This window comes from Amphibalanus amphitrite, unplaced genomic scaffold (genome assembly GCF_019059575.1).
Source record: "Amphibalanus amphitrite isolate SeventyFive unplaced genomic scaffold, NRLGWU_Aamphi_draft 000044F_arrow, whole genome shotgun sequence".
Classification (NCBI taxonomy): domain Eukaryota; kingdom Metazoa; phylum Arthropoda; class Thecostraca; order Balanomorpha; family Balanidae; genus Amphibalanus; species Amphibalanus amphitrite.
The window spans coordinates 329,868-353,922 of record NW_024881540.1 but is presented as its reverse complement, the minus strand read 5'-3'; the positions used below and the strand labels follow the sequence as shown (position 1 = coordinate 353,922).

The window sequence follows — 24,055 nt, the reverse complement described above, 5'->3', positions numbered from 1 at the left end:
TCCTTCTGAATCGCTCCCTAGCCTTGAATAAATGTTTTTTCATTAAAAAGACGTCATCATAAAAAGAGCGTGGTGTTAAGAACACTACAGTATTTTGGGAAACCTTGCAAGGGAATGTATTTACGTTCGTGGCGCAATAGTTGCAAAACTCCTTGAAAAACATTTATAGGAATTTTGGAAAACATAACATAACTTAAATAGGCTTAAAAGTTAAAAGTTCATCGGTAACAAATCGGTAAGTAGATAGGAAGATGCTGGGTGTCGCCTTTCCTTTAAATACATGTGAATTTGATTATTATTCATTAGGTGGAGTGTCGGTAACAACTGACAATCAGAACAAGAACCTACCGCCCTGGCCCAGACCGGAAATTGGAAAACATACACCTTATGCTGAAAATGCCCGGCGTAGTGGCGTGATTGCGTCAAAAATTTCAGCACATTCCGGCGAAACTTCACATGCGTCAGCTTCAGCCTTCAGTGCATAGCAGCGGCTGAATTTTCTGGCGCAAGGTGGCTACATATTTTTTTTGCGAAAGTCGGTTACTGAATTTAGTGGGAGTGCTGGTCAATAAGGAGCAGAATCGCCCTGCGGGTGACTCTAGAGAGGTTTGGGGATGAGACATCCCCGCCCCGTTCCCAGACTGGAAAACATCTATACACTACTCCGGATGCCCATGAAACCCTCTTGCTTCGAAATATGGTGTAGGTGATTTTGCGCTGAAACTTCTGCATGATTTGCGCTGAAAATTGGGTGCATTTTTGTGCCTAAATTAAGCCAATTTATATGAAGCACATACACATATCTACCAATCAAGGCTATATCTAATCAACCAGACCAGACAGATTGTTTCGGGGCCTTGCCAGTCTGCAAAACGTGGCAGCCAGCTCGACGAGGTGTTTGGGGCAGCCGGAATCCTGCCCCAAATGGGGCAGTTAGCCTCCCGGGCAGTCGAATTTCTGCCCCAAATGGGGCATCTAATTGGGGCAGGTTAGATTATGCCCTAAATGTACTATATATAGCATAAAACTACATATCAATACATCACCCGCGCAAATTTAAAGGGACCCTCCCACCTTAACATTAGTTTTGAGTTGAGATAGCCAAGTTTGCGGCCAGGCTCAGAAACCACCATTTATCCTGGTCGCAACCCCCGCAGCTTTATGGTGTTCAAGAAATTTCTTCCCTTTACTTGCAGGGTGGGACCAGCGTGGTCCCTATCTCTTAACCATTACGGGAATCTGATGACGTCATCAGGCTTTCGAACGTCCGTTAAATGTTTGACTAAAACGTTTTGTAGCACGCGGTGGTATATGCTGCTTTGCGCGCAACAAATGCCGCACTTTCAAATAAAGTCGCTAGGAACAGCGGAGATCCCAAAAAGTAAACAAAAGTATAAGTCTAATATCTTGAAAACCGGTGAATATTTTTCGATGAAATTTGGTAGATATGCGTTTTTGCTCTTTCTGAACCGAGCGACATCACTTTCATGCCAATTCATTAACTTTTTTGAAGGTGGGAGGGTCCCTTTAAGTCGGTCGCGGTAATGAGACTCGAACTTGACTCGAACAATTTTTTGAACGAAAGGATCTGATCATTGGTCAAGGTTATATTATATAGAGCGGCTAGTGTTCCGGTTAAAATGTGATGATGACGCAGTTGGGGTGCAAAACTGCCTCATGTTGCCATGGCAACGTCGAATCAATCGGCAGCGAGCCGCGAGGGGCGCATTTCGTTTTTGCAACCAAAGAGAGGCGCTACTCGGACAATGCCCCAATGCATCATTGAAAAACTGATATTACACCTCGTCTCGGCGATGATCAATGATCATCTAGTTGGTGGCTTAGTTTTAAGTGTGCAGAGTATGCTCGTCTCTTAATCTGTAGGTCGCGGGTTCGCAGCCGGTCAGTTAAGCGTTTTAGCACGCGTTCGTTTCTAAGTAGTAATGTGGATTATCATTTGGCCGGACGGCAATCATCGTGAGGGCTATACAGCACATTTACGAGTGTTCGATTAGGTCAGGTTTGGTCTGGTTCGGTTTGGTTTGATTTGGTTTGGTGAGGCTAGAAAGGAGTATCTCCGGGTAGCGCCTTTCCTTGGTTGCTAATACGAAACACGGCGTGTGAAACATTCATAGCCCCGATGAAGGGAAAACTCGAATATGGTAACAGTTACAAATGACAATTTCTGCGCTTCAGCGACGTTTGTAGCGCAGCTCACTTTTTCCAACTACGGACGCTTGAGCCCAACGAGGCTATGCGCCCTAACCCAACAAGTACAAGTAAGTCGCGCGTTTCAACAATACTCCGCTTCTTTATTTTCCACCGGTAGCGTGCACCCCGCCCCGGTCCGCCCCGACTCAGACCGCAAACGGTCTGCCCCGGAATTGCCGAACTCTGCCCCGATTTCTCAAAAGCTGCCCCGATATCTGCCCCCGCCCCACTGTGTCTGCCCCGACGAGATCTCGTCGAACCCTGCCACGTTTTGCAGACTGGGGGCCTTGGACGCTCTCCCATGTTTGAGCGTCCGAATAAGTTGTTAATTCCACCGAATCCCAATACTTCAATATGCTTAGCGCAATGTAGGGTCGCAATTTAGCGTCATGCCGTGAAACAAGGCCGGAGCCAGAATTTCCGGGGCCACAAAAATCAGCAGAGCAGTATGTTTGAGGCTGTTGGGAGCCAGCTATGGCCGGGCAACGGAGCAGCACGTGCTCCGGCACAACAACCTCTTCTCGGCACACGGCGCAGAGCGCCGCGGGGCACCTCTTGTCTGGGCACTGCTGACCAACTGCTGGCACACCGCAGACTGCAGAGTGGAGAGAGCCGATTCGGGGCACGTACTGGAGCGAGGGGCCCCAGTTGCCCGCCGGACGCCCTCATCTGGTGCACCGACACGGCGTCCTCTCGGTCCTCTCGTACTCTCGGGGGATAGGGAGCGGCGGCGTGCTCTCGAAGAGTGGCTGGAGTAGTGACTCGGACCAATTGTCGCGCCATTGATGCGAGGCCGCACAATGAACCACCCTGGTCAGCGAGCGGGCGTTTGAAGGCAGCGGAGGCCGGCCGCTTGTTTCACCAGGTCGCCCGCGCTCTCATTTCTCTCGATACTGCACTGGGTAGGAACCCATTGCAGTATTACTTTACGAGTTACGACGCTCGGCGATGTTCAACAAGGTCTTCCATGCCTATCTCCACGCCGAGGGTTGAGGCCTCACCTGGGCGGCCGCTTCTCCGCTGAGTACTCAGGGCGGCTCGCCAGTTCGAGCACGCGACGACCGGGACGGAGATGTCGGGCCGATGTCTCGTCCCGAAACCTCTCCAGAGCCGCCCGCAGGGCGAATCTGCTGCTAGATAGACCGGCGTGCCGACTAAATTTAGTGACCGTCTTTCGACAAAAAATTATGCGGCCGCCATGCGCCAAAAAGATCCGCCGCCGCCATGCGCTGAATTCGGCGCATGCGGAGTTACGCCGGACGTGCGCTGAAATTTTCGGCGCAATACCGCCACTACGCCGGACAAATTCGGCATAATAACGTGTATTTTTTCCAGTCTGGTCCCGGTCACTGCAGCTCGCCGTCCTGACTCACGAGTCTACTCTGTGCCCACTGCCCAGCGCCCAGCGGAAGAGCGGCCGCCCAGGTGAGGCCTCAAACCTCGGCGGGAAGATAGATACCAATGGAAGACCTTCTTGAACATCGCCTAGCATTGTTAACCCGCGCCCTGCTGGGGGGGGGGGGTGTTTGAACACCCCCCTTGTGGTTTTTCGCGAATATCTCAAAAAAGTTTTTCGCGAATATCTTTCGCGTTTTTGGTACACCTTATCATACATCAATTCTACACATGTTGTGAAAATTTCAGACCAAGGTCATTCAAGGTCAGGTCACCAGGTCAGTTGAAGTGACCTCACCTCATAAAAAAGTTTTAATGTCTGCCATAGCTACACCGAGTGACCGATCGCTTTGAAACTTTTAGCGATTGCTAAGAGCAATAGCATATACAAAATGTGTATCTCATAATTTTGATATCGATGACCTAAGGTCAGGTCAATTTTGCGACCTCCCCATTTTAAGTCAAAGGGAGAAAATTGAAATGCGCCTCTTTTGGACAAATGACATTATAAACACTCCCAAACACTGAATTACAAGTGGTTTAGACACACTGAACATGAAAATGGTGTCTGTGACCCCTGTTTATGCCCCTGAGGTCATCTTAGGTCACGAATGGTATCTAACAGTTTTTCGCAAATAACTTTTGATAGAGACACGCTAGAGCGATGAAAACGCCTTAGATGTGTTCAGCTCGACGATACGGATCGACTGATATGCAACATGACCCTTTCCGGTCAGGTCATGACCTTGACCTGAGGTCAAATTTTCAAGTTGACTTTTCAAGGTCAAGCTATGGTTCATTCGATGCGTCTTGACGAGAGGAACACGATGCCGGTAAAAGTAAGCTCGCACAAGGCTTGGGTCAAAAGTTATTGCAGAAAAACTGTTTCCGAAAAATCGGCTATTTTTGCAGTTTTTGCCCCCTGCAGGCAAAACCGTTGACGTTAGGTCAAATCTGAGAGGATTAATCAGAAAGGGCGTTAATAGGGCTATCGAATGCGCTTTTCCGCGGCGCTGTAGCTCTATTGGTTCCCGAGTTATGCGTTGGCTTCTTGGAAATAGTCGACATTCGACCTGGAAATCGGCAAAATTTTGCCTTCAATGACCTCTGGTGACCTGACCTTTGACCTGACCCAAAAATTGACCGAAGTGATTTCGTCATTATTTTTGGCGCTCTTTCGAACACCGCCTTCCGCGTTTCGCTACGTGGCCCAGGAGCCGAGTTAGAAGGGTGTTCAGACTTCAGACCCCCCCCCCCCCCCAGCGGGGCGTGGAAATCCAGGACCCCCAGCCGGGCGCGGGTTAAGAAATACTGCAGTGGGTTCTGCATGCTGCGGTATAGATGGGAATGAGAGGCGAGAGCGTGGACGACCTGGTGAAACAAGCGGCTGCCCTGCCCTCAATTGTCCACTCGCTGACCAGGGCGGTTGATTGTGCGGCCTCACATCAATGGCGTGACAAGTGACAACTGGCCCAAGTCACTATTCAAGCAACTCCTCGGGAGCATGCCGCTGCTCCCTATCCCCAGGGCCCAGAGAGGACCGAGAGGACACCGTTTCGTTGCACCAGATGAGGGCGGGCCACTGGGGCCGCTCGCTCCAGTGCATGCGCTGAATCGGCTGTCTCCACTCCGCGGCGTGCCATCAGTGCCCAGACAAGCGGTGCCCCGCGGCGCTTTGCGCCGTGTGCTGAGACGAGGCTGATGTGCTGGAGCACGTACTGCTGTGCTGCCCGACCCTCGCTGGATCCCCTCAGCTTCGAACACACCTCTCCGCTTATTTTTGTAGCCCCGGAACTTCCGGCTCCGCGGCCTTGTTTCACGGCACCACGCTACAGTGCGTTAGACGTGTTATTGAGGTTATTGAGGCTTCCGTGGAAAAAAAAACTTATTCGGACGCTCAAACACGGGAAAGCGTCCAATGCCCCCCCAGTAAACATGCCGACGTCGGCCCGACGTCGGCCGACGTCGGGGTGACGTCGGCAACTCGGCATCGGCATGCCGACGTCGGCCCGACGTCGGTCCAACCTCGGCACGACGTCGGCTGGATGTCGGATATGCCCGCATGTTCCGACGTCCAGCCGAGGTCCAGCCGACGTCGGACCGAGATCAATTGCTGAGGTCCAGCCGACGTCGGGACGACGTCGGACCGACATCGGCCGCTGTTTTGACCGTTAAAATAATATAAAATACATGTTTCATGTTTCATAAAGAGCTTCTGTATTCAAAATATCCTCAGGAAACTCAAATCTTCCTCCACGCCGCAACCCCCCTGATCCGGACTGGACGGGAAACTTTATCCCATTTGGGATTGCCCGTAAGCCGAGCTCGCCCGTAGCCGGGTGCGGTGAGTGCTTGGGGGCTGCTCGGCCTATCCTTTGGTCAGGCTCAGCCCCGGCAACTCACCAGGGCCGGGCCCAGTTCATATAGAAAGGCCAATCGGCAAGTGTCACTTTGCCAAAGTGCCACTTATCAAAGGGACACTTTGGGAAACGTTGGTGCAGGTGTGTAAGAGTGGCTATATGAATCCATTGTGGGGTCGCCCTTTCCAATAAGTGTCACGTAACAGCAATGGGACCAGGGACTCTATATGAACTGGACCCAGGGTGCTCGCCAAGACCAATGTCTCCATCCTATCATCCCTCCGGCTCTGAAATGGTCTTGTCAGACCGAAAGGTCATAACCCAACAAAACAATCTAAATTCGCCAGCTGGCTGCGTGGTGTAGTGGTTATCGCACTGACCTCGCGTTCGAATGACACGGGGTTCGCATCCTATCGCCGGCTGATGCTTTTGGCGTGTTGTCCCAGTAAACATGCCGACGTCGGCGACTGGGGGGCTCGAATCCCGCCGCCGGTTGATATTTTTGGCGCGTTGTCCCAATAAACATGCCGACGTCGGCCCCGTCGGTCCAACGACAAACGATCTCGTCAACCTCGGCAAACGATCTCGGCCCGACGTCGGCTCGACGTCGGCTGGACTTCGGCTGGACGTCGGAACATGCGGGCATATCCGACGTCCAGCCGATGTCGGGCCGAGGTTGAACCGACGTTGGGCCGACGTCGGGCCGAGCCTCGGCCCGACGTCGGGCCGACGTCGTCATGTTTACTGGGCCGGAACGCTCTGCCTGGTTGATATAGCTTTGGTTGGTGGATGTGCACATGTGCTTTACATAAAAGTTACTTAACCCTCGCATGTGTGCGGCATTTGCCAGCGTCTAGCGTGTAGGGGAGGGGTCGGTTGGATCCCTCCCCCCCCCCGTTTCGGCCCCTGATTGAGCTAGAGCTTCGCGTAAAAAGCGAGCGTGTTGCCCGCGAAGAGAGGAAGCCGGCGATACCTAATTTAAGGTCATATGTCATTCCAGGTCAGGTCAATGGCCCAAAAGTCTGGAAAAATGGGGACCTGCTAGAACTTCGTACAGTGAAGCTGTTTGTTTTTTTTTTTCGGAGTGCTGATCATGTATTTTATGTTAGTTCTGAATGATCACAGATGATGTCTTCATGCATTTAGGCATGGTCGGGTCAGGGTCAGGTCAACCAGTAGGCGTCCTGCCGGCTATCCATAGTAGGTGTCAACTACCACTGACGACGTCGTAGCATGTTACGAAGGAACCAAAACTACTTGGTAAATCATCCAATGGGTGGTAGATTCGAAATCAGCTCCAAAAACCACCCTAGATACATGCAAAACTCGGAAAAGTTAACCAAGGTCATCAAAGGCCAATGACCTTGACCTGACCTTCGCGTGCCCTTGACACCCACTGTAATGCATGGGAAGAACATCATTTCACACGGTTGGACGTTTACAATCACACAAAGACTGGAAATGCGCGGATAGTGTGAGCTGACATGCTGAATCGCGATTTCGGCCAAACATGGTCTCGAAAAATAGGTCACAGGTCAAAGGTCATTTGGGTCAGGGTCATGATATTTTCAGGGTAGGTGTAAAATTGATCAAACTCTAGGGTACTGAAAGTTTCGTCGCGATCGGCCGCTTTTTGCACGAGTTATTCGCGAAAAACCATGGGGGTCCATCCGACCCCCCCCCCCTACACATGCGAGTGTCAACTTGTGCACAAATGGGCACCCAATTCTCAGTGAAAATCATGCAGAAATTTCAGTGCAAAAGAATTTCGGCGCAAGAGGGTCTCGCGGGCGCTCGGCGTAGTGTATAGATGTTTTCCAATCTGGCCTGCGGCCGCTCATTCATGTGATTTGTCCATGTATATGACACAAGATCTTGGAGAGGTTGATGATCAGTAATGGCTGGGATAAGCTTTCACCATTCCCAATGGGAGTACGATTTCATCCTCCCAATCGTTATGCCACTTTGCCCACAGATACTGAGGCAAGGCAAACCATGAGTTTCTTCTTACACTGAGAAAACCCTTGGCTGACAAAATGACTTCTGCAAATCCATCATTAGCCAAGGAAAAGGTGGCTGGTCTTGTGAACGATTTTCTGGTGAGTGCTCAATCTTAGAATGCAGAAAGTGCAGAGGACAATAAATGTTATTAAAGGCAGAAGGCATAGGGATAGGTATGGCTTGTTGGCATAGGTACCTGTAAATATAGCCAAAGAATGCTAACACTGAGCCTGTAGTGCATGCTATCAATGCTCTCTAAATAATGTGTTTTGAATACAGGTTTCAGGAATTCTTCTGCCGTTAATCATTTTTAAGTAAATACATAGGATATTTGGTCTGACAATCCTGCACCCCGCCGCATTTCAGTGTGTTGAGGCCGTCGAGGAAGCACTAAACAGCTACCTGGTGCACCATGATGAGAATGAGAACTCCAAGCTGCAGACCTTTGAGCAGGAGCTGTCACGGCTTCTGGTCAGCACACAGCAGGAGGAGCAGGAGCAAATACTGCTGGCCTTTATTGGTCAGTGAACACAATACCTAATGCAGTGACGCGTGACCAGTCATCCACACGCAATTACACAGAGACTTATGCAGAATGCAGGTGACAAAAGTGCATAAAGTTTACTGTATTAGCAAAAAATCCTGGTGTAGGTGTTGCACATGAACCAGGAATTTCTCGAGCAGCCTGCGTTCCATCACCCGCTGTGTTTCCTCGCTTACTGTACTGTCGGGCCCGGATGCAGACATGTGTGCTTTCCTCGTGTCCCGACCAACCCTTCCCCTACAGGTCAGGTGTCCGAGCAGTCGGGCAAGCGGATGCGGAAGCTGCTCGCCGTTCTGGAGCGCTGCGTTCTCTCGGGAGCACTGCCTGCCAAGTGAGTACTTTTACCAGCCATATCCTAGTTTGCACGTCTGATATAGGTACGTGATATGTTGTTCTTCTCGTTCACCGCTGCTGCTTCTCCGCAAGAGACATTGGGTGTCTGAGTCAACAATGCTCCAGCAGATTAAGCATTGCTGCTATCCAAACTGGTGACAGCCACGGCCCGAGAGATTTCCTGCTTAATGAAGCTTCATCCGAAATGGACTGAAGCAGAACATCGCATTCGTTCACCTTTGTAATAGTGAGGGTTCGAACTTCACGCCAGAAGTTCGTTGTCATCTGGAAGTGGTGCCGCGAGCTGCTCGCCCTCGCCCAATTGTAAGTCGACCCAACACTACCGAACATCATGTATCATTTCTGTACAATCTGCTCACAGTAAGCCAAACGTATGAGGTCGCTCAGCTTGTATCTAACTCTCCTGCTCCACAGGCTTCTGTGCGATAACCTGCTCGAAAACAAACAGCTGGCCGTGAGCCGTCGAGACCTCTGGACGGAGACGTTCCTGCTGCTACGCAGAATCGTCCACAAGGTCGACTACAAGGGCGTGCGCGAAATAATGAAGGTGGGTCAGGCACTGAGGCTGGCTGGCCTTCGCTGAAAATACTTGCTGCTCAAGGTACCTTGTAAGTTTGTTCCTACAAATCTACCTAAAAACCTACAAGCTGAAGGTAGCTTGTTTGTGCGTTCGTTGACGGACATGTCAGCTGTGCAATGATCGGCCGTCGCAAGCTGCCGGTTAAACTGGCGATAAACTTCTCGGTCGTCACTAAGAACGCCCGTGTGTCTCAGGAGTCCGGACAAAGTACAGTGGCTGAGGCCTGATGGTGAGAGAGCGGCGTGCGATAGCGGCGTCGGTCGGTGACGCGTGCTGACCTCTCTCCGACAGCTCTGCCTGGATCGGGCTCGCCAGCTGCCGGCGGACATTGGTGACGACATGTCGGACCAGTTCCACGCCATCTACGGCGTCATACAGCACATCTTCGACCGGGAGGCGGCCCTGCTGCCGGCCTACTTCATCGTCAACGAGATCATGCGCTCCTACCCGGACTGCAAGGGGTTCCCGCACTGGGTGAGACAGAGGCGCACCTCAACCGGTAGGACAGAGTAGGCACTACAGAGGACGTCATAATCAAAGAGATGATATGTGTCACGATGAGGTCCCATACATGGAGCTGCAGTAGAAGGTGTGTTTCTGTGCTGTATACAGAACAAAGGATGGTTCAGACTGCGGTTGGGTCCCAAACGTCCTTGCTGCGCTGTATGAGAAAAGTGTGGTAGGGCGTGGGGCTGAAACCGATATTTTGCAGTCGGCACTAGGTCTGAATGCAGTCATAGTGTTACCGTGGTCCCTCTAGGGGGCTGGAGGGAGAACAACGACGAAGACGAGCCTACCAGCAGGCTGTCCGTCTATTGAATGGCTTATAGTGGGTTTATAAGGCATTAGACTGCCTCCTTACGCCATCTCGGCCTTGTTTTGTCAGCCGTCTGCTGTCGACAGTCTGCTGGCATGCGCTGTCAGCCATCTGCAGCTGACGTATCTTGACACCTTGACGTGGTGTAGACTGCGTACTGACTGCTAACACCGTCTCCCTCCGGGTGTCTGCAGAAGCTGGCCGGCCTGTTGGAGGGGTTCATCGGATCGTTCCGCAGCACGGCACAGATGGTGACCATCATGGGACGCCAGTACATGCTGCCCATCGTCGAGCACGCCGGTACGTGGCCCGCCGACCGATTAGACGTTGTTACATCCGTCGGGCATCCTTACAACTACTTGCTAATTTTCCCTGATAAATTGCCATCATCGTGGTCCGTTGCAGCACCCGTTTGTGGGGTGTTGCAAGTTACGGAAACGCTTGGTCCGTCCGAAAGGCAGTCTTTCATTGGTTCTCTCATGATGTGTGGCACAGTCTTTTCTATTTTGTAGGCTCGTCGGACCTACGTGTTAGGATACTGACTTCTCGGGCTGGCCCGTCTGACATCTCTTCTCCCCTCCACAGTTCAGCCGGCCAACTCGTGGAAACTGGACCCCGTCACGCTGCGGTTCCAGGTGAAGGGAAACCTGCCGTACGAGCGGGCGGTGCTGCAGCCACAGAAGGCGCTCCTGATGTACATTGTGCGTCAGCCCTACAGCCGAGAGATGGTCTGTTCCGTGCTCGGACTGCAGAAACAGGTGCGTGGCGGCACATCGCTTCTGATAGCGAACCGACAAGCGGCACTGAAAGGCTGGTGGGAGACCGTGTGGGGGGTAGCGGTGAAGGGACGGATGGAGTGATACAACGCGTACCCGAAGGTTGTTTCTTCATTAGACAAACACTATTCTTTAGAATTGTGTTTTTCTATTGAAAAACAAACTGAGGGTGTTTCCATTTCGGGATTGGATTCGTGTTTGGTGCAGCGAATTGGGGCACCTTGCACCGTTTGCACACGAACCGATAGATTTTGATTAAATTTTCAGGGCAGCTGCCCCCGCAGATTATCTACCACGAAACACCCTCAGCTAAGAATATAATTATTTTTCTTGCACGTGGCACGTGCACGTGTTTTAGGCCCATAGGCTTCAACATTAGGTGGATTTTTGGCATCGTATTTCTCGCAGACGGGTGCTTGTAATGCGATGGGCTTCTATGTGCTGGGTGGCCGCCCCGGCATCTACCATGAGCCGGCGGCGGCGTTTCGGCGGCTTCGGGAAGGGGGTGCAAATTGCACGTGCAGCCGCCATTGGTTTAACGTTACGAAATGGGCCAAAACGGGTTTTCTCGATTTGCTCAAAATCGGCTCGATAGATTTTCTTTGTTTTTTGAGTACCGGTAGACGGTCAGGGGGTACGTTCGTCAATGTCAATCGCTTGAAATATAATTAACTTTTTTGCACTTGGCACGCGCACAAATTTTCACGTGTTAAGTCAATGGGATTTCTTGAAAAAATTACTTAAATTGATTTTGCTCAAAATTTCCACGTTAGATTTTAAAAATGTTTCAGTATGATATGCACCCACATGTCGCCTACCAGGTGGCATAGGCCATATATGGGGCGATTGAAATGCACGTGCACGCCCCGCACTTGTTTGAGGGGACCACCTCCGTGAAAATTTGACCACTGCTGGTATGATGTTCTGTGCCGCGCAAACAATGCGCGCCAGCGGAACCAATCGAGGTCAGTCGTCAAGGGGATGCCCTAGGATAGTTGTACACCTCATCACATGGTGCACGTGTTTTCGCACGTGCGCCACGTGGGTGTAGCATTTTGGGAAAGGTAGCCATTGGTGCATAATTATGCTCAGGTGATAACCTCACTGCATGGGTTTGAGCCAGAGTTCCAAGTCGGTTGCGATAATGACCAATTGTGTTGGGTCTACTACGTGTCAAACACGTGGCCGCCCGGGTTTCTCCATTCCGGAGATATTGTGACCGATAGTGAGGTAAGCCCTAATTTAAAGATTGGCCAAGTTTGATCGGCCGCTGGGAGACAATGGTGGCGCACCCGAAAGTCTACCCATGGGCACTGACGACCCCTTTCATCTGGTACAAAAGGGTGGTCGCTTTATGTCTTAAGGCCACACGTGGCACGTGGCACCCCACCTCAAGTGACCACGTGCACTCTCAATGTAAGGCGTTTTGGCCATAACTTTACCATTTATGGGCCGATTTCGACGAAAATTGCAACATTGATGCATTAAAATGACCTGTGCCACAAACGGCGCTACAAATACAACAAACTCATGTGCGTCGTTTTTGTCTCTAGTGCGCCACTTAAGCTACAGTGGCTAAAGTCGAGGAATATTACGCGTATTTATTTCGACGGGCCAATTTCTTCGAAACTTGCAACCGTAGTGCACAAAACTAGGCAGCGACACATATGAAACGAGACAAAAATAGGCTGTTGTGCGCCATTTTTGTCTTAAGTGCGCCATTAACTGCCTGAAGTGGCTAAAACTAAAGAATCTCATCATTTTCATGCATTAATAAATTACTGTGAGGTATGTATAATGCATGTAACGTCTCGCGTTACTTTGGTCTTAATTGCGTTGGCGTTTCGGGCGTGCAATTTGCGCGTTTTACGGTGATTGCGTTTTGCGGCGGGCGGGCGTTTTGTGTTTTTTTTTGCGGTGTTTGTGTTTGGCGGCGGGCGGGCGGGCGATGCGGGCGTTTTTTTTGCGTCCTTTTCGGTGTTATTTCTTTCGGTTTCCGGCGGCCGGGCACTTTTTGCGGTGTTCGCGTTTGGCAGCGGGCGGGCGATTTTCAGGCGTTTTCGGTTGGTTAGCGTGCGTGCGATGCGGGCGGTTTATTTTTTGCGGCGTTTTTGCGGTTTGCGGCGGGCGGGCGTTTATTTGTATGTTTTTTTTTGCGACGTTTGCGTTGGCGTTTCGGGCGTGCGTTTTGCGGTGTTTGCGTTTTGCGGTGGGCGGGCGTTTTGTACTTTTTGCGGTGTTTGTGTTTGGCGGGGCGCGGGCGAGCGATGCGGGCGGTTTTCTTTTTTTGCGTCGTTTGCGGTGTTCAATTTGTTTGCGGTTGGCGGCGGTTGGGCGCTTTTTAGGCGTTTTCGGTTGGCGGTTAGCGTGCGTGCGATGCTGGCGGTTTTATTTTTTGCGGCGTTTTGCGTTTTTTTTTTTGCGGTTTGCGCTGGTCGGGCGTTTATTTGTTTGTTTCTTTTTTGCGACGCTTGCGTTGGCGTTTCGGGCGTGCCTTTTGCGCGTTTTGCGGTGTTTGCGTTTTGCGGCGGGCGGGCGTTTTTCATAATTCAAAGTCCCAACCTTCGGGCCGCAGCGCTCCTCGAAAAGCGCTGCCCTCGAGTATAGGAGTGTGTGGGATTGCTATGATAAGTCAGTAATTGACACGTCATCATGCCACTACGATCTGATAGTACGTTGAGACTGGCGGCCCGACTGCTCACATCAGGCTGACCCCATTTGGAAATTGGAGCAGTCGGGTGTGTACATTGGCTCCGTGTCGGGTACGGGATGGAGGCTGCTGTGGGTGGAACACTGATGCGCCTCCCTCATCTGGTGGCTGTTTGCTCCGTCCCTTGTAACAACTGATGACCATGCTCAATATTCGCAGCACAAGCAGCGCTGCCCGACTCTGGAAGACGTTCTCGTGGACCTGATCGTGACTTCCATGGAGCAACTGGAAGCCAACACCACGGACGACTTCCGGGAGCGGGCCGCCCAGCTGTGGCAACACATCTCGGCTCAGCTCATCTATTTCGTCGTGTTCTACTTTGCCGACTTCTCCCAGCTGATGTTGAAACTGCGCACTAAGGTAGGTAGCGGTCGTTGTAACGACTTTGCCCCGGAACACCGCCCACCACACTATGAGCTTGGATCAGTGAGTTCAATAAGTGCGTGGTGTCACTCAGTGCATTCAGTCACAAGGGATTTATGAAAATGCATGTTGCAAATTTTGTTTAGGATTATTTCGATTGCCCCCTGACAACCTCATGCATGTTCTTTCACTATCCCTTTCGGGATTTATAAACGATTTACGGCATGGGACATCGGCCTATATCAATGTATTGCCCTCTTCGAAAACACAAGCCTAGTTTTCAGTCAGGCAGTGTGCGCTGTATTGATCGGGTTACGAGCTGTTTGCCGTCTTGAACAATGCACTGTCTCAGTCTCAGACTTTGGTGATTGATCCGTGTGCCCACTCCTCTGCAGCTGACGGGACGGAAATGGGACAACAGCAGAGATCACCTGATGTGGATTCTCCTTCACTACATCTCCGGGAGCATATCAAAAAATGCGGTAAGGCCATTGAACGCTACCGTCCGTGCAAAAACTGTGAGAGATTTGGGATGTGTTTGTGCAGTTAATAGACTCATGCTGCTAATGGCCTCTGCTATACGATCTTTTTTGGTGTTGCTTGCTGTCTTCAGTGCTTTATTATTGCCCATATCTTGGCCTACGCTAATGAGATGAGGCTTCCGTGTTAGGCTGGCAATCGGCAGAAGGTTTTTTAGGACTATTTATAAAACATTTAGAAAGTACTTCGATCAAACTCCGGTAATCCTGACTCGTCTCTGTCCGCACACTGCTCGTCCCGCCGTGACCGGGTGTATCTGTGTTCTCCCGCCGCCGCCAGCTGTCGGGCTTCCTGCCGCTGCTCGGCCTGCTGAAGGACCTGTACGCGGCAGACGCCGGCGCGGCGCCCGTGCCCGACTGGAAGCGCGCAGACGCCGCCATCCAGATGGCCGCCGTCAGCATCTGGACGCACCTGCAGAAGAAGGCGCAGGCTGAGAAGGTGGAGCTGCCCATGCGCGCGCTGCCCACGGCCCTCCAGCCGCGCCTGGAGCTGCTCCACCAGCTGGCCGCCATGGGACGGCCCACGGCGCTCGAGCGCGACTTCCGGCTGGCGCTGGTCTGCAACGTGGAGAACATGCAGAACGTGCTCACTGAGGCAATCATGGTGAGGAGAGATAGGGAAAACGATGGGAGAGAGAGATTGGACTAACTATAGAAGGAACAACAGAGAGGAAAGAGAGGAACAACGATTTAGGTATATAATGGCCTGTGGTTGATAACGGTCGTCAACTCCGGACGAAACAGGGTTAGCTGCATTTTTTGGAATTTTATTGATAATGACGATAATTTTCTAACGCTCGACGCCGGTACCATGAGTGTTAAGTGGTGTACCCGTACTAGTGAACCATGACTCTCTATATGTTTGTAACCAGACCGCTGTGCGCTCGTGTGTCATGTATAACCGGGCAACATTGTACAACGTTCTTCGTGTGTGCGGTCAGGGCGGAGGTCAGCAGCGGACCACGGTCAGCATGCCGGGCACCAACTGCACGGCCAGCGCGCCCACCCAGCCGCTCAGCATGGCCATGCTCGACTCGCTCACCATCCACGCCAAGATGTCGCTCATCCACTCTATCTCGCACCACATCAAGATGGCGCCGCAGCAGCACAAGATGGGCGGCGCCACGGTGGCTCTGCCGCCGGCGCTGATTGAGACCTACTCCCGGCTGCTCGTCTACCCCGAGATCGACACGCTGGGCATCAAAAACCTCACCAGTACGTAACGCAGCGGTCGTGTCTGAACTGGTCTACTCTGTGTCTGCAGTTCGGCTCGGTCTATTTTACCAGCTGCTACGCAGACTAGTAGTGTGTCTGTGTCGGAACGTGCGGCCGATATGAACAGCTATCCCTCCCCCCGTCCCTCAGGTACCCTGCTGCCGACCGTGTTCAAGGCGCAGGCTCTGGGCATCCTACACACTCTGCTGGAGATGTTCTGCTGCCGACTGCGGCACGTGCAGCCCCACTACCGGCTCACCCTGCTCAGCACGGTGCACAGTCTGTCCAACGCTCCGCAGACCAACCATACGCAGATGCACCTCTGGTGAGCCAACGCACAGTACATGACAGACCAACTACACATAGATGCACCTCTGGTGAGCCGCAGATTAACCACACACAGCTGATGAATGATTGGCCTCGTGTGACCGCGGTCGCGCCTGTAACATTAAATTGAACATTTGGTAAAATAATGACGCCTGTGAAAGTAATTGTTAGTGTTCACCTTATGCATCTTCAGTTGGAAGTTACTTGAGGAGCCATTCCAAATATACTAGCCGGAAGTTGCTATTTAGAAAGACGTAGTTTCTGATGGTGAGACTGCGATGAGTCTCGAGGAGAGCACTCATTGACTTCATACATTAGAATGTGTCTGTGTGGACCATGGAGCAAAGCTCTCACATGAAGTGTTTATCGTGTGTGTGTGTGTGTCGCCTCCAGCCTGGAGAGCACTGCACTGCGCATCATTTCCGGTCTGGGCAACTCTGAGATCCCTGCGCAGCTGGCGCGGTTCATCAACGAGCCCAAGTCGATCGTGTCGTCCGACTCTGAGGAGCTGAACCGGGCGCTGGTGCTGAGCATAGTGCGCGCGCTACACATCACAGGTGGGTAGTCCGCTGTTGCCCCCCCCCCCCCTCCCCCACCCGCCGGGGAAGTACCCGGGGCCGTGCTGCTGGCTTTGTGCGCTCTGCTGGCTGGTCTGCGGCCGCCGCTGCGTCCCGTGTGTATGTGTGGGTGCGCGTGTCTGCCAGCTTTGCCGACGGATGGCGGTTGTGGTGAGGCGCTGGCCGCCGCTGACCTGGCGTGTGTCTGCGTGTGTGTCCCGCAGGCTGCGACTCCCGGCCAGGTAGGACTGGCGCCGCGGGCCGGACGGGTCGGCGGCTGGCCGCCGGCCGCTGCAGCGCTGTGTGTGGCTGGCCCGCTGAGCGCAGACCGTCCGCCGCTACAGCCTGTCCGATACTGCCTCTGTGGCGTGTCCATTGCTGCCGCTGCCGCCGCCGCCCTTACTCCGGCCCGTCTACTTACATTCTCTAGTCCCCAGTGTTTTTTCGTTCCTCCTCTCTCACACTCTTATAATGCTCTTATCTTCCTTTCTCCATCTTTCCGATTCTCACTATGTCTCCCATACCTGTTCTCTCCTCTCTTACCGTTTTCGGGCTGTTCTCTCCTTTTCTCTCGCACTTACGATGCTGCGATTCTGTTCATTGATGCATGGCCTTAGCATGGAGTCTCCGGCAGCGCTTACCCTGATATTGCTGCCATCTTGTGACCGTCTGGCGTCTGCTTTGTGATTCTTAGGCAATCATGCTGCCTATTGCCAGCCTGGTGATGGGTGTGCCTTGTAATTACGTTGCATATCGTGATCGTCTTTTTATCTTGCAGATCTGACTCATTTCACACTCTGACTTTTTACTTGCATTACAGAGGATATCTCGTCCGCCTAGTTGATGTTTCGGTCTTCGAATGCACCCCTTTCCTCAGCTACAGCTCTGCAGTTGTCCACTCTATCGTTGTCCGTTGATCAGCATGTATAGTCGGTCAAATATGTATCTTTCCCGGCCGGCCCACCCCACGCTGGGCAGGTCGGTAACTTGGCTGAATCCGCCGGCCGCTGCGAGTACTACGGAGGGGAGGGGACAGGTTGTGCGGTTGCCGCGTCGGCCAATGAGCGCGGACCTGGCGAGCGGGCTGGGGCCACGGCGTGTTGACCTAATATGGTCAAAGGTTCATGCCCTGCGGGTATGGTCTGCGGCCAGCTGGCCCACTGATTGAGCCACAGCACCGGGTCGCGGAAAGGTTTCGATAGGTATCTGAATTGGAGAGTGGAGACCGTTAGCTTGAACTTGAGTGTAGTCGCTCTAGGTTTGAGATGCCGTATCACTGCACCGTTTTTGAAAAGGGGAGAATTATTCAGTTGAGTGATGAGGGTAGAACGGTTGCAGAAATCGCACATCAAGTTGGCCGGTCATAAATAAATAATTGGCCGGTCGTAAATAACCGGTCATAATTCGATTAAATATTTCTCTTGCGCTAATCATCATATCACCAAGCATTCGATCGTATCAAGAGCAACCATCTTAATTTTTAGGTCAGCGACCCCTGTTGAAACACCAGATAATCCTTTGATAGCTCATAGCACTCAGTCTACAATTTACACGGCGCATGAAAGCACAGCCATCATTAGACCATCGCGCTGCCCTCACATTCGTTAGATTCCTAACGCATCCGCTTGCTCGCCTCTCCCGGCCAGACCCGCCGGAGCACCCGGCGGCGAGGCTGTCCAGTGCGTCTGCGGTCACTCTCCAGCCGGCCGCCGTGTAGCTCCGCCCCCCGCGCGTGACGTCACAGGGCCGCCAGAGCCGCCAGGGCAGCTGGGGTGTGGGCTCAGCCAACTATCGAATCCAGACCGTAGCGCCACTTGGCGGCCGGGAAAGATACATATTTGACCGACTATACACGTCTTTTGATTGACACCTTTTATCTACTTGCATCTTTAATAGATCGTCGTGCCGCATGACCCTATAATGTACCGTCTACTGTCTACAAAGTATCATATATACTCTTCCGGCCAGGTTGGCGTTTGTGATCTTTGTACCGCGTTGCTTCTTTTTAATGACGGATGAATATCTTTCTTTTTAGATTTTGATGTTACGCTTGTGGTTTAACTTCCGCTCTGCCAATAGTGGGCGATTGGTGCCACTCAATTGCAGTAGATTTTATTTTATAATTTTTTAAGCTACATATTAATTAATCTTTTATTTAAAGTATACATATTCAATAAGGTCCTAAGCATTTATGCGACGAGTAAATTGTAGATGTCCCCCCTCCCCCCCTTCCCTTACACACTCACTGACGCCGTGCGCGCGTGTCGCCGTGCCGTGACGCCAGGTAACGACGGCGTCACGGGTCTGGTGTGGTGCCGCGAGATCCTCAGCGCCGTGCTGCAGGCCACGCCGCACGGCTGGCCGCGACACACGCTCGAGCGGTTCCCGGCGCCCGTGCGCGAGCTATTCGCCCAGTACGGCGGCCAGCGCGACGACAAACAGCAGCTCAAGGTGGGCACAGACAGTTATAGCTAGATATAGAACAAGCTTTCAATGGTATTCAATTTCAATTTCAATGAACAAGAACGAATGGTGTCCTTTGTGAGAATGCACATCAGTGTATGCTCAAGCTTAGAGAGCCGCTACAAACAATAGGTGAGCGCGTGCGCTAGGACAGTGTGGCGAGATTAGGGATGATTGTCCTTATTATACCTTATTCACTCCTTTCTCACAAATATGACCCAGCAGCATAAACTAAGGAGCATAATGCCGCTATGTTACAGAGCATGGTGAATGAGGAGTACCGCAAGTACATGTCGATGAACAACGAGAACGACATAATCGGCCACTTCACCATCCAGGGACCGCAGCCGTTCTTCGTGTGCCTCCTGTGGCAGATGCTGCTCGAGACCAACCGCATCACCAGCATCGCATACAAGTCAGTAGTCTGCCGTGGCTCGTGTACGGCCGCACTGTGACAGCTGTCACACAGGCCACTGCAGTCCCTTCTCACAGTCAGTCTGACCGTCTGATGGCCTTGTTCTACTTCCCTCTCTTGTACTAAATTGACTAAATACAAAACTTAAGTTAAGACCTATCACTTCACTGTTGTATTCCACCTTTGGTTGTCCTGCATCGCCAGGCCCGCATTGCTTTGTCATCATTGATTGCACGTCCTCATTCTATATCGTCGGTGTGCTGTTCCCCCTCAGGGTTCTGGAGCGCGGCGGTCCCAAGGCACTCACCGTACACATCCGCACGTTCTGCGACTACCTGATCCACGTGCTCAGCACCTCCACTGACGGCGCCTTCTTCAAGAAGTGCGTGGACGGCGTACACAAGCTGGTCTGGACGTACAACATCGTCCCCATCGACCGGCTCATCCTCTGTCTGGTAAGTGAAGGGGTGGAATTTTTCGAAGAAGTTGCAATTATTAAGATCAGATTGCGCTGCGCTATAGCGTCCTCTCCAAGACTTGAATCAATACATCCCTTGCGGCTGTATACCGTACGCACTGCCGTTTTCCGAGATACCTAGGGTCCGTCGTCTGTCATTCCTGGTGATGTGTAGCTAAAACGTATAAGCATGATATCCTAATGCGTTGTACCGCTTCACTGCCAGTGCGACCCCGTAATCGCCTACTGATGGTCTGTATGACGTACCATGTATGACGTTCGTCTGATTGTCCTCCCCCCCCCCTCTGAATCCCAGGTACTCCGCCCGAACGAGGCAAACGAGCTGCGGCTGTGCTCGATCCTCATCCAGCGGCTCATGCTGACACCACCCTCTGAGTTCATCGAGCGAGTGCGCAAGTTTGTCGCCGAGAACGACCCGCGCTACTGGGAGCAGGACAACTGGTGAGTCGTGTGCTACCGAAGGATAAGATGCCCAGTCAATGCTGGGATAAACTGTATGTTGAGAATTGGTTATCTTCTGTTGGCCTCGTCTTCCCTCATTTCGATACTGAAATGTCACTGTCTCGTCCATTCTCGAAAGCCAAACCGTTTCCAGCTCATCTTCAGCTTTGTCACGGGCTTTGGTAACATTCATATCTTACTACTGGTGTGATACAACGCTACGATGATGCATCCTCCACCGGCAGGCACGAGAAGCACTTGGCGTTTCACTCGGCGTTCCCGGAGCGGTTCGCGCCCGACGACGTGCTGGCCGAACAACAGGGCAAGAGCGCGCAGACCTACCAGAGCCTGCCGGTCTACTTCAGCAACGTGTGCCTGCGCTTCCTGCCCGTGTTCGATCTGATGATCCAGCGCTTCCTCGAGTGCCCGCACATGCTCGGCGACTCGATCGGACTCATCCTGGACCAGATGGGCAGTCTCTACAAGTTCCACGGTGAGAGGGCGGGCTTGATTTCTGAACAGACGCAAACTGACTCAGTTGTCATCACGAGGTGCTTTTTTTCTCCCTTTTTCTTTTCACTCACTCAATCTTTCGCCGTCTGCATTGTTCATTTCACCTTCTCTCTTCCGCTGTTAGCAGTTCCACTGTGTTTACACTTAGGGCCCTGTGTCTTAGGCTTATTCCTATTAATAGGAATCGTTCACTTAGGCTATTAACCCGCCCTTTCCAGCACTGTGCCGAGGCTCCTCCGTGTGACCCGGCCCTCCTGTTCTATCCGACAGAGCGGCCGGTGACGTTCCTCTACAACACGCTGCACTACTACGAGCGGCCTCTCTCCGAGCTGCCCAACATCAAGCGCAAGCTGGTGACGGTGGTGATCCAGTCGCAGGCGGACGTGCGGCCCAAGGGCTGGTGCCTGACGGAGGAGTTCGAGACGTACCTGAGCAGCGCGCCCGCCGCCGAGGAGCGCGGCGACGCGCCGTGGCGGCCGCAGCTCGACTACTACCGCCGGCTGCTCGACCGGCTGGTGGACACGCTGGCAGAGCGGCCCGCCTTCCCCAGCCTCGAGTGGCGCTTCAACGAGTTCCCCAACGCCAGCGCGCACGCGCTCTACTGCAGCTGTGTGGAGCTGATGGCGCTGCCGGTGGCGCCGGCAGAGGCCGTCTCCAGCCTGCTGGAGGTACTGCTCACTGGGTACGTGACGGTGCCGCGCGCGCAGCTGTCGAGCTGGTTCAACGCGCTGGGCGTGCTGCTGGCCTGGCTGCCGGAGCCGTACTGGCGCGCGCTGACGGAGCGCGTCCTCTCGGCGCTGTCCGCCCTGCCGGCCGACGCCGACCCGTTCGAGGAGCTGCGCCTGGAGGCGCGGCTGGCCGTCCTGCAGTGCACTGAGCCGCTGCTGCTGCTGGCCGCATCGCACGCCTTCTGGAACCACGCCACGCAGGGCCAGATCGCTGCGCTCCTGGCGGGCCTGCGCACCAGACTGCGCGAGACGGTTCGCACCGAGACCCAGTTCATATACGTGTGCCACCTGGTGGCGCCGTTCCTGGACCGTCTGAACACGACGTCCGTGTTCGAGCTGACCAAGACGCTGTACGACATGTTGGAGGAGGTGGACCGGGCCAGCGGAGAGCTGCGCTACATAGACGAGATCAGCGATCTGCTCTACCACGTCAAGTACATGCACACGGGCGACTCGACCAAGGCGGAGGCGGAGCGGGTCATCCGCGCGCTGCGACCCGCCCTGCAGCTGCGGCTCCGGTTCATCACACATCTGAACCTGGATGAGATCCCTGGGCTGGACGAGCAGCAGCAACAGCAGCACCATCAACTTCAGCAGCAACAACAGCAGCAGCAGCAGCATCATCAACAGCAGCAACAGCAGCAGGATCAGCAGCAACAGCAGAAACAACAGCAGCAGCAACAACAACAACCACAGCATCACCAGCAGCACCAGCAGCATCAGCAGTCCATGCTGCAGCCGTCGCCAGTCTCCCAGTGACGTCATTATGTGGCTCCAGCTGGCCGTCACGGGCAGCGGCGGGCCTGACCCAGTGGTGGTATAATGCCCGCGGACCTGTGCTACGGATAGAGCCGCGACCACGGGCACGCTGCCTCATAACAATGCCAACTCAGCAGCTGCAGTCGTGACTGCCGAGTGTTCAGGGTGGGTGCCGCTCCTTTTGTATTCATTTGTTCATTCATCCTGTCTTTGCGCCTCAGTCGAAGTGTTTGCGGTGTGTTAACGATGTCGCGTGATGTATGTATTTTTGTACGCGAAAAGGTGTGTGAGTTCGGTGTGTCTGCTGAGCTTGTTGTCGCGTTGTGCGTGCCCCAGTGAGGTGTGCGGTCGGATCTCAGCGCTGCCTGTGGCCGCCCCACCGTCCGTCAGAAGTTTCCGGAATGGAGAAACAAGGGGTGTGACACACTTACGAAGACTATCGTGTGTGAGTTTTAGACCTGAATTGATGTAAATGTTATCCGCCAATTTATTTTCACTGTTGGTTTTGTATTAATAGCTATGTCGGATACGGTACGGCCCGTGACACGAGATGCGTTGTCCATTAGCTATTAACAGAATGTTTCAAGTGAAACATTCTGTTGTTAGCTAATGATCCACCGGTGGAATGGTCATGCATATGCTGATTGTGTCATCCTTTTTTTTCTTGAAAACCGCCTGGAAAGTCGTGACGACGGGCAAGTCTCGATACATCTGATTTGCCATATCTTGTTCTGTTGGTACGCATGGTCTGGGAATGACAGTACTGTGCTATGTTTGTGGCCACTGTCCCGTTCCGGCGAGCCATCACTGACGAACAGCCAGTTCCGTAGTGATGCCGAACGGTCGGCATCCAGCATCTTCACCGAGCCGGTGAACGGTGCAAATACACTGTTGTTAATAGAGCGCTCCTGTTTTGTGAGATCTTCTGTTGACGTGGGTTTCGTTCACAGTGGGTGGTCTACTAGTAACTGTAAGCGATGCAGCTTATACAAGAACAATAGTGGGTTGCCGAATACCGTCGTACAGCTGTCATGCATAAAGCACCGTTTCAACACGAACATTGGCGGAGTTTTACAAGCGGGAAGCAAGGTTGGAAGAGCGGGGCGAGTCTTCCCATTGTACCAACTACCAACATAAGAGATATCGTCAGATCACAGCAGCCCGACTCTGTTGTTGAGACTGCTGCGTACTGTTGCGCCCACACTGTGATGAGACGCGGTCATCAGTGAGTTCACTGCCACGTCTATTCTAACACCACTTCGCTTCGCTGCCCTTGTTTTGACGCATTTATCCAGCAGGAGTATGCGTCCGTGGCCCAGCGGTGGGTAAAGGTCCTTGAGGACGCACTCATTAATATCGACCCCGCGGCTCGCTTAGCGATGGACTCCATCTGCCAGCCCGAGTCCCGCTCTCGACCCATCCCAATCAAGTCCCGCTGGCACCGGTTCACGTCACCGGACCGAGCTACCGTAAGTCGGAACCGGGTAACGACGCATTTTAATGCGATAA

At 52.9% G+C, this 24,055-nt stretch overlaps 1 protein-coding gene across 4 annotated transcripts; it reads left to right on the top strand.

Annotated features, from left to right (window-relative positions):
* The first annotated feature begins 93 nt into the window (after window positions 1-93).
* Window positions 94-23,448, top strand: LOC122377401 (mediator of RNA polymerase II transcription subunit 23-like). 4 transcript variants are annotated; one of them, XM_043357399.1, is made up of 22 exons: window positions 130-235; window positions 3,547-3,636; window positions 7,942-8,065; window positions 8,334-8,487; window positions 8,755-8,842; window positions 9,280-9,412; window positions 9,737-9,919; window positions 10,457-10,562; window positions 10,848-11,020; window positions 13,908-14,108; window positions 14,507-14,593; window positions 14,931-15,254; window positions 15,592-15,865; window positions 16,016-16,190; window positions 16,586-16,749; window positions 16,974-16,991; window positions 19,034-19,200; window positions 19,473-19,627; window positions 19,902-20,082; window positions 20,401-20,546; window positions 20,792-21,039; window positions 21,330-23,448. In XM_043357399.1, exons 3-22 carry the CDS (start codon window positions 8,003-8,005, stop codon window positions 22,544-22,546), a joined length of 4,257 nt encoding a protein of 1,418 aa, XP_043213334.1. In that variant the 5' UTR covers window positions 130-235; window positions 3,547-3,636; window positions 7,942-8,002; the 3' UTR covers window positions 22,547-23,448. The 4 variants fall into 4 exon arrangements, with proteins under 4 accessions (XP_043213331.1, XP_043213335.1, XP_043213334.1 ...); XM_043357396.1 differs by lacking the exon at window positions 3,547-3,636 and having other exon boundaries at window positions 94-235; XM_043357398.1 differs by lacking the exons at window positions 130-235; window positions 3,547-3,636 and adding an exon at window positions 2,261-2,279.
* The last annotated feature ends 607 nt before the right edge of the window (window positions 23,449-24,055 follow it).

Excerpts from the sequence above, each read along its gene's own strand:
- LOC122377401 (XM_043357396.1), top strand. The coding sequence starts at position 8,003 with ATGACTTCTGCAAATCCATCATTAGCCAAGGAAAAGGTGGCTGGTCTT. Across the intron at positions 8,488-8,754 it reads AATACTGCTGGCCTTTATTG|GTCAGGTGTCCGAGCAGTCG; the intron begins GTCAGTGAACAC and ends CTTCCCCTACAG. Across the intron at positions 8,843-9,279 it reads TCGGGAGCACTGCCTGCCAA|GCTTCTGTGCGATAACCTGC; the intron begins GTGAGTACTTTT and ends CCTGCTCCACAG.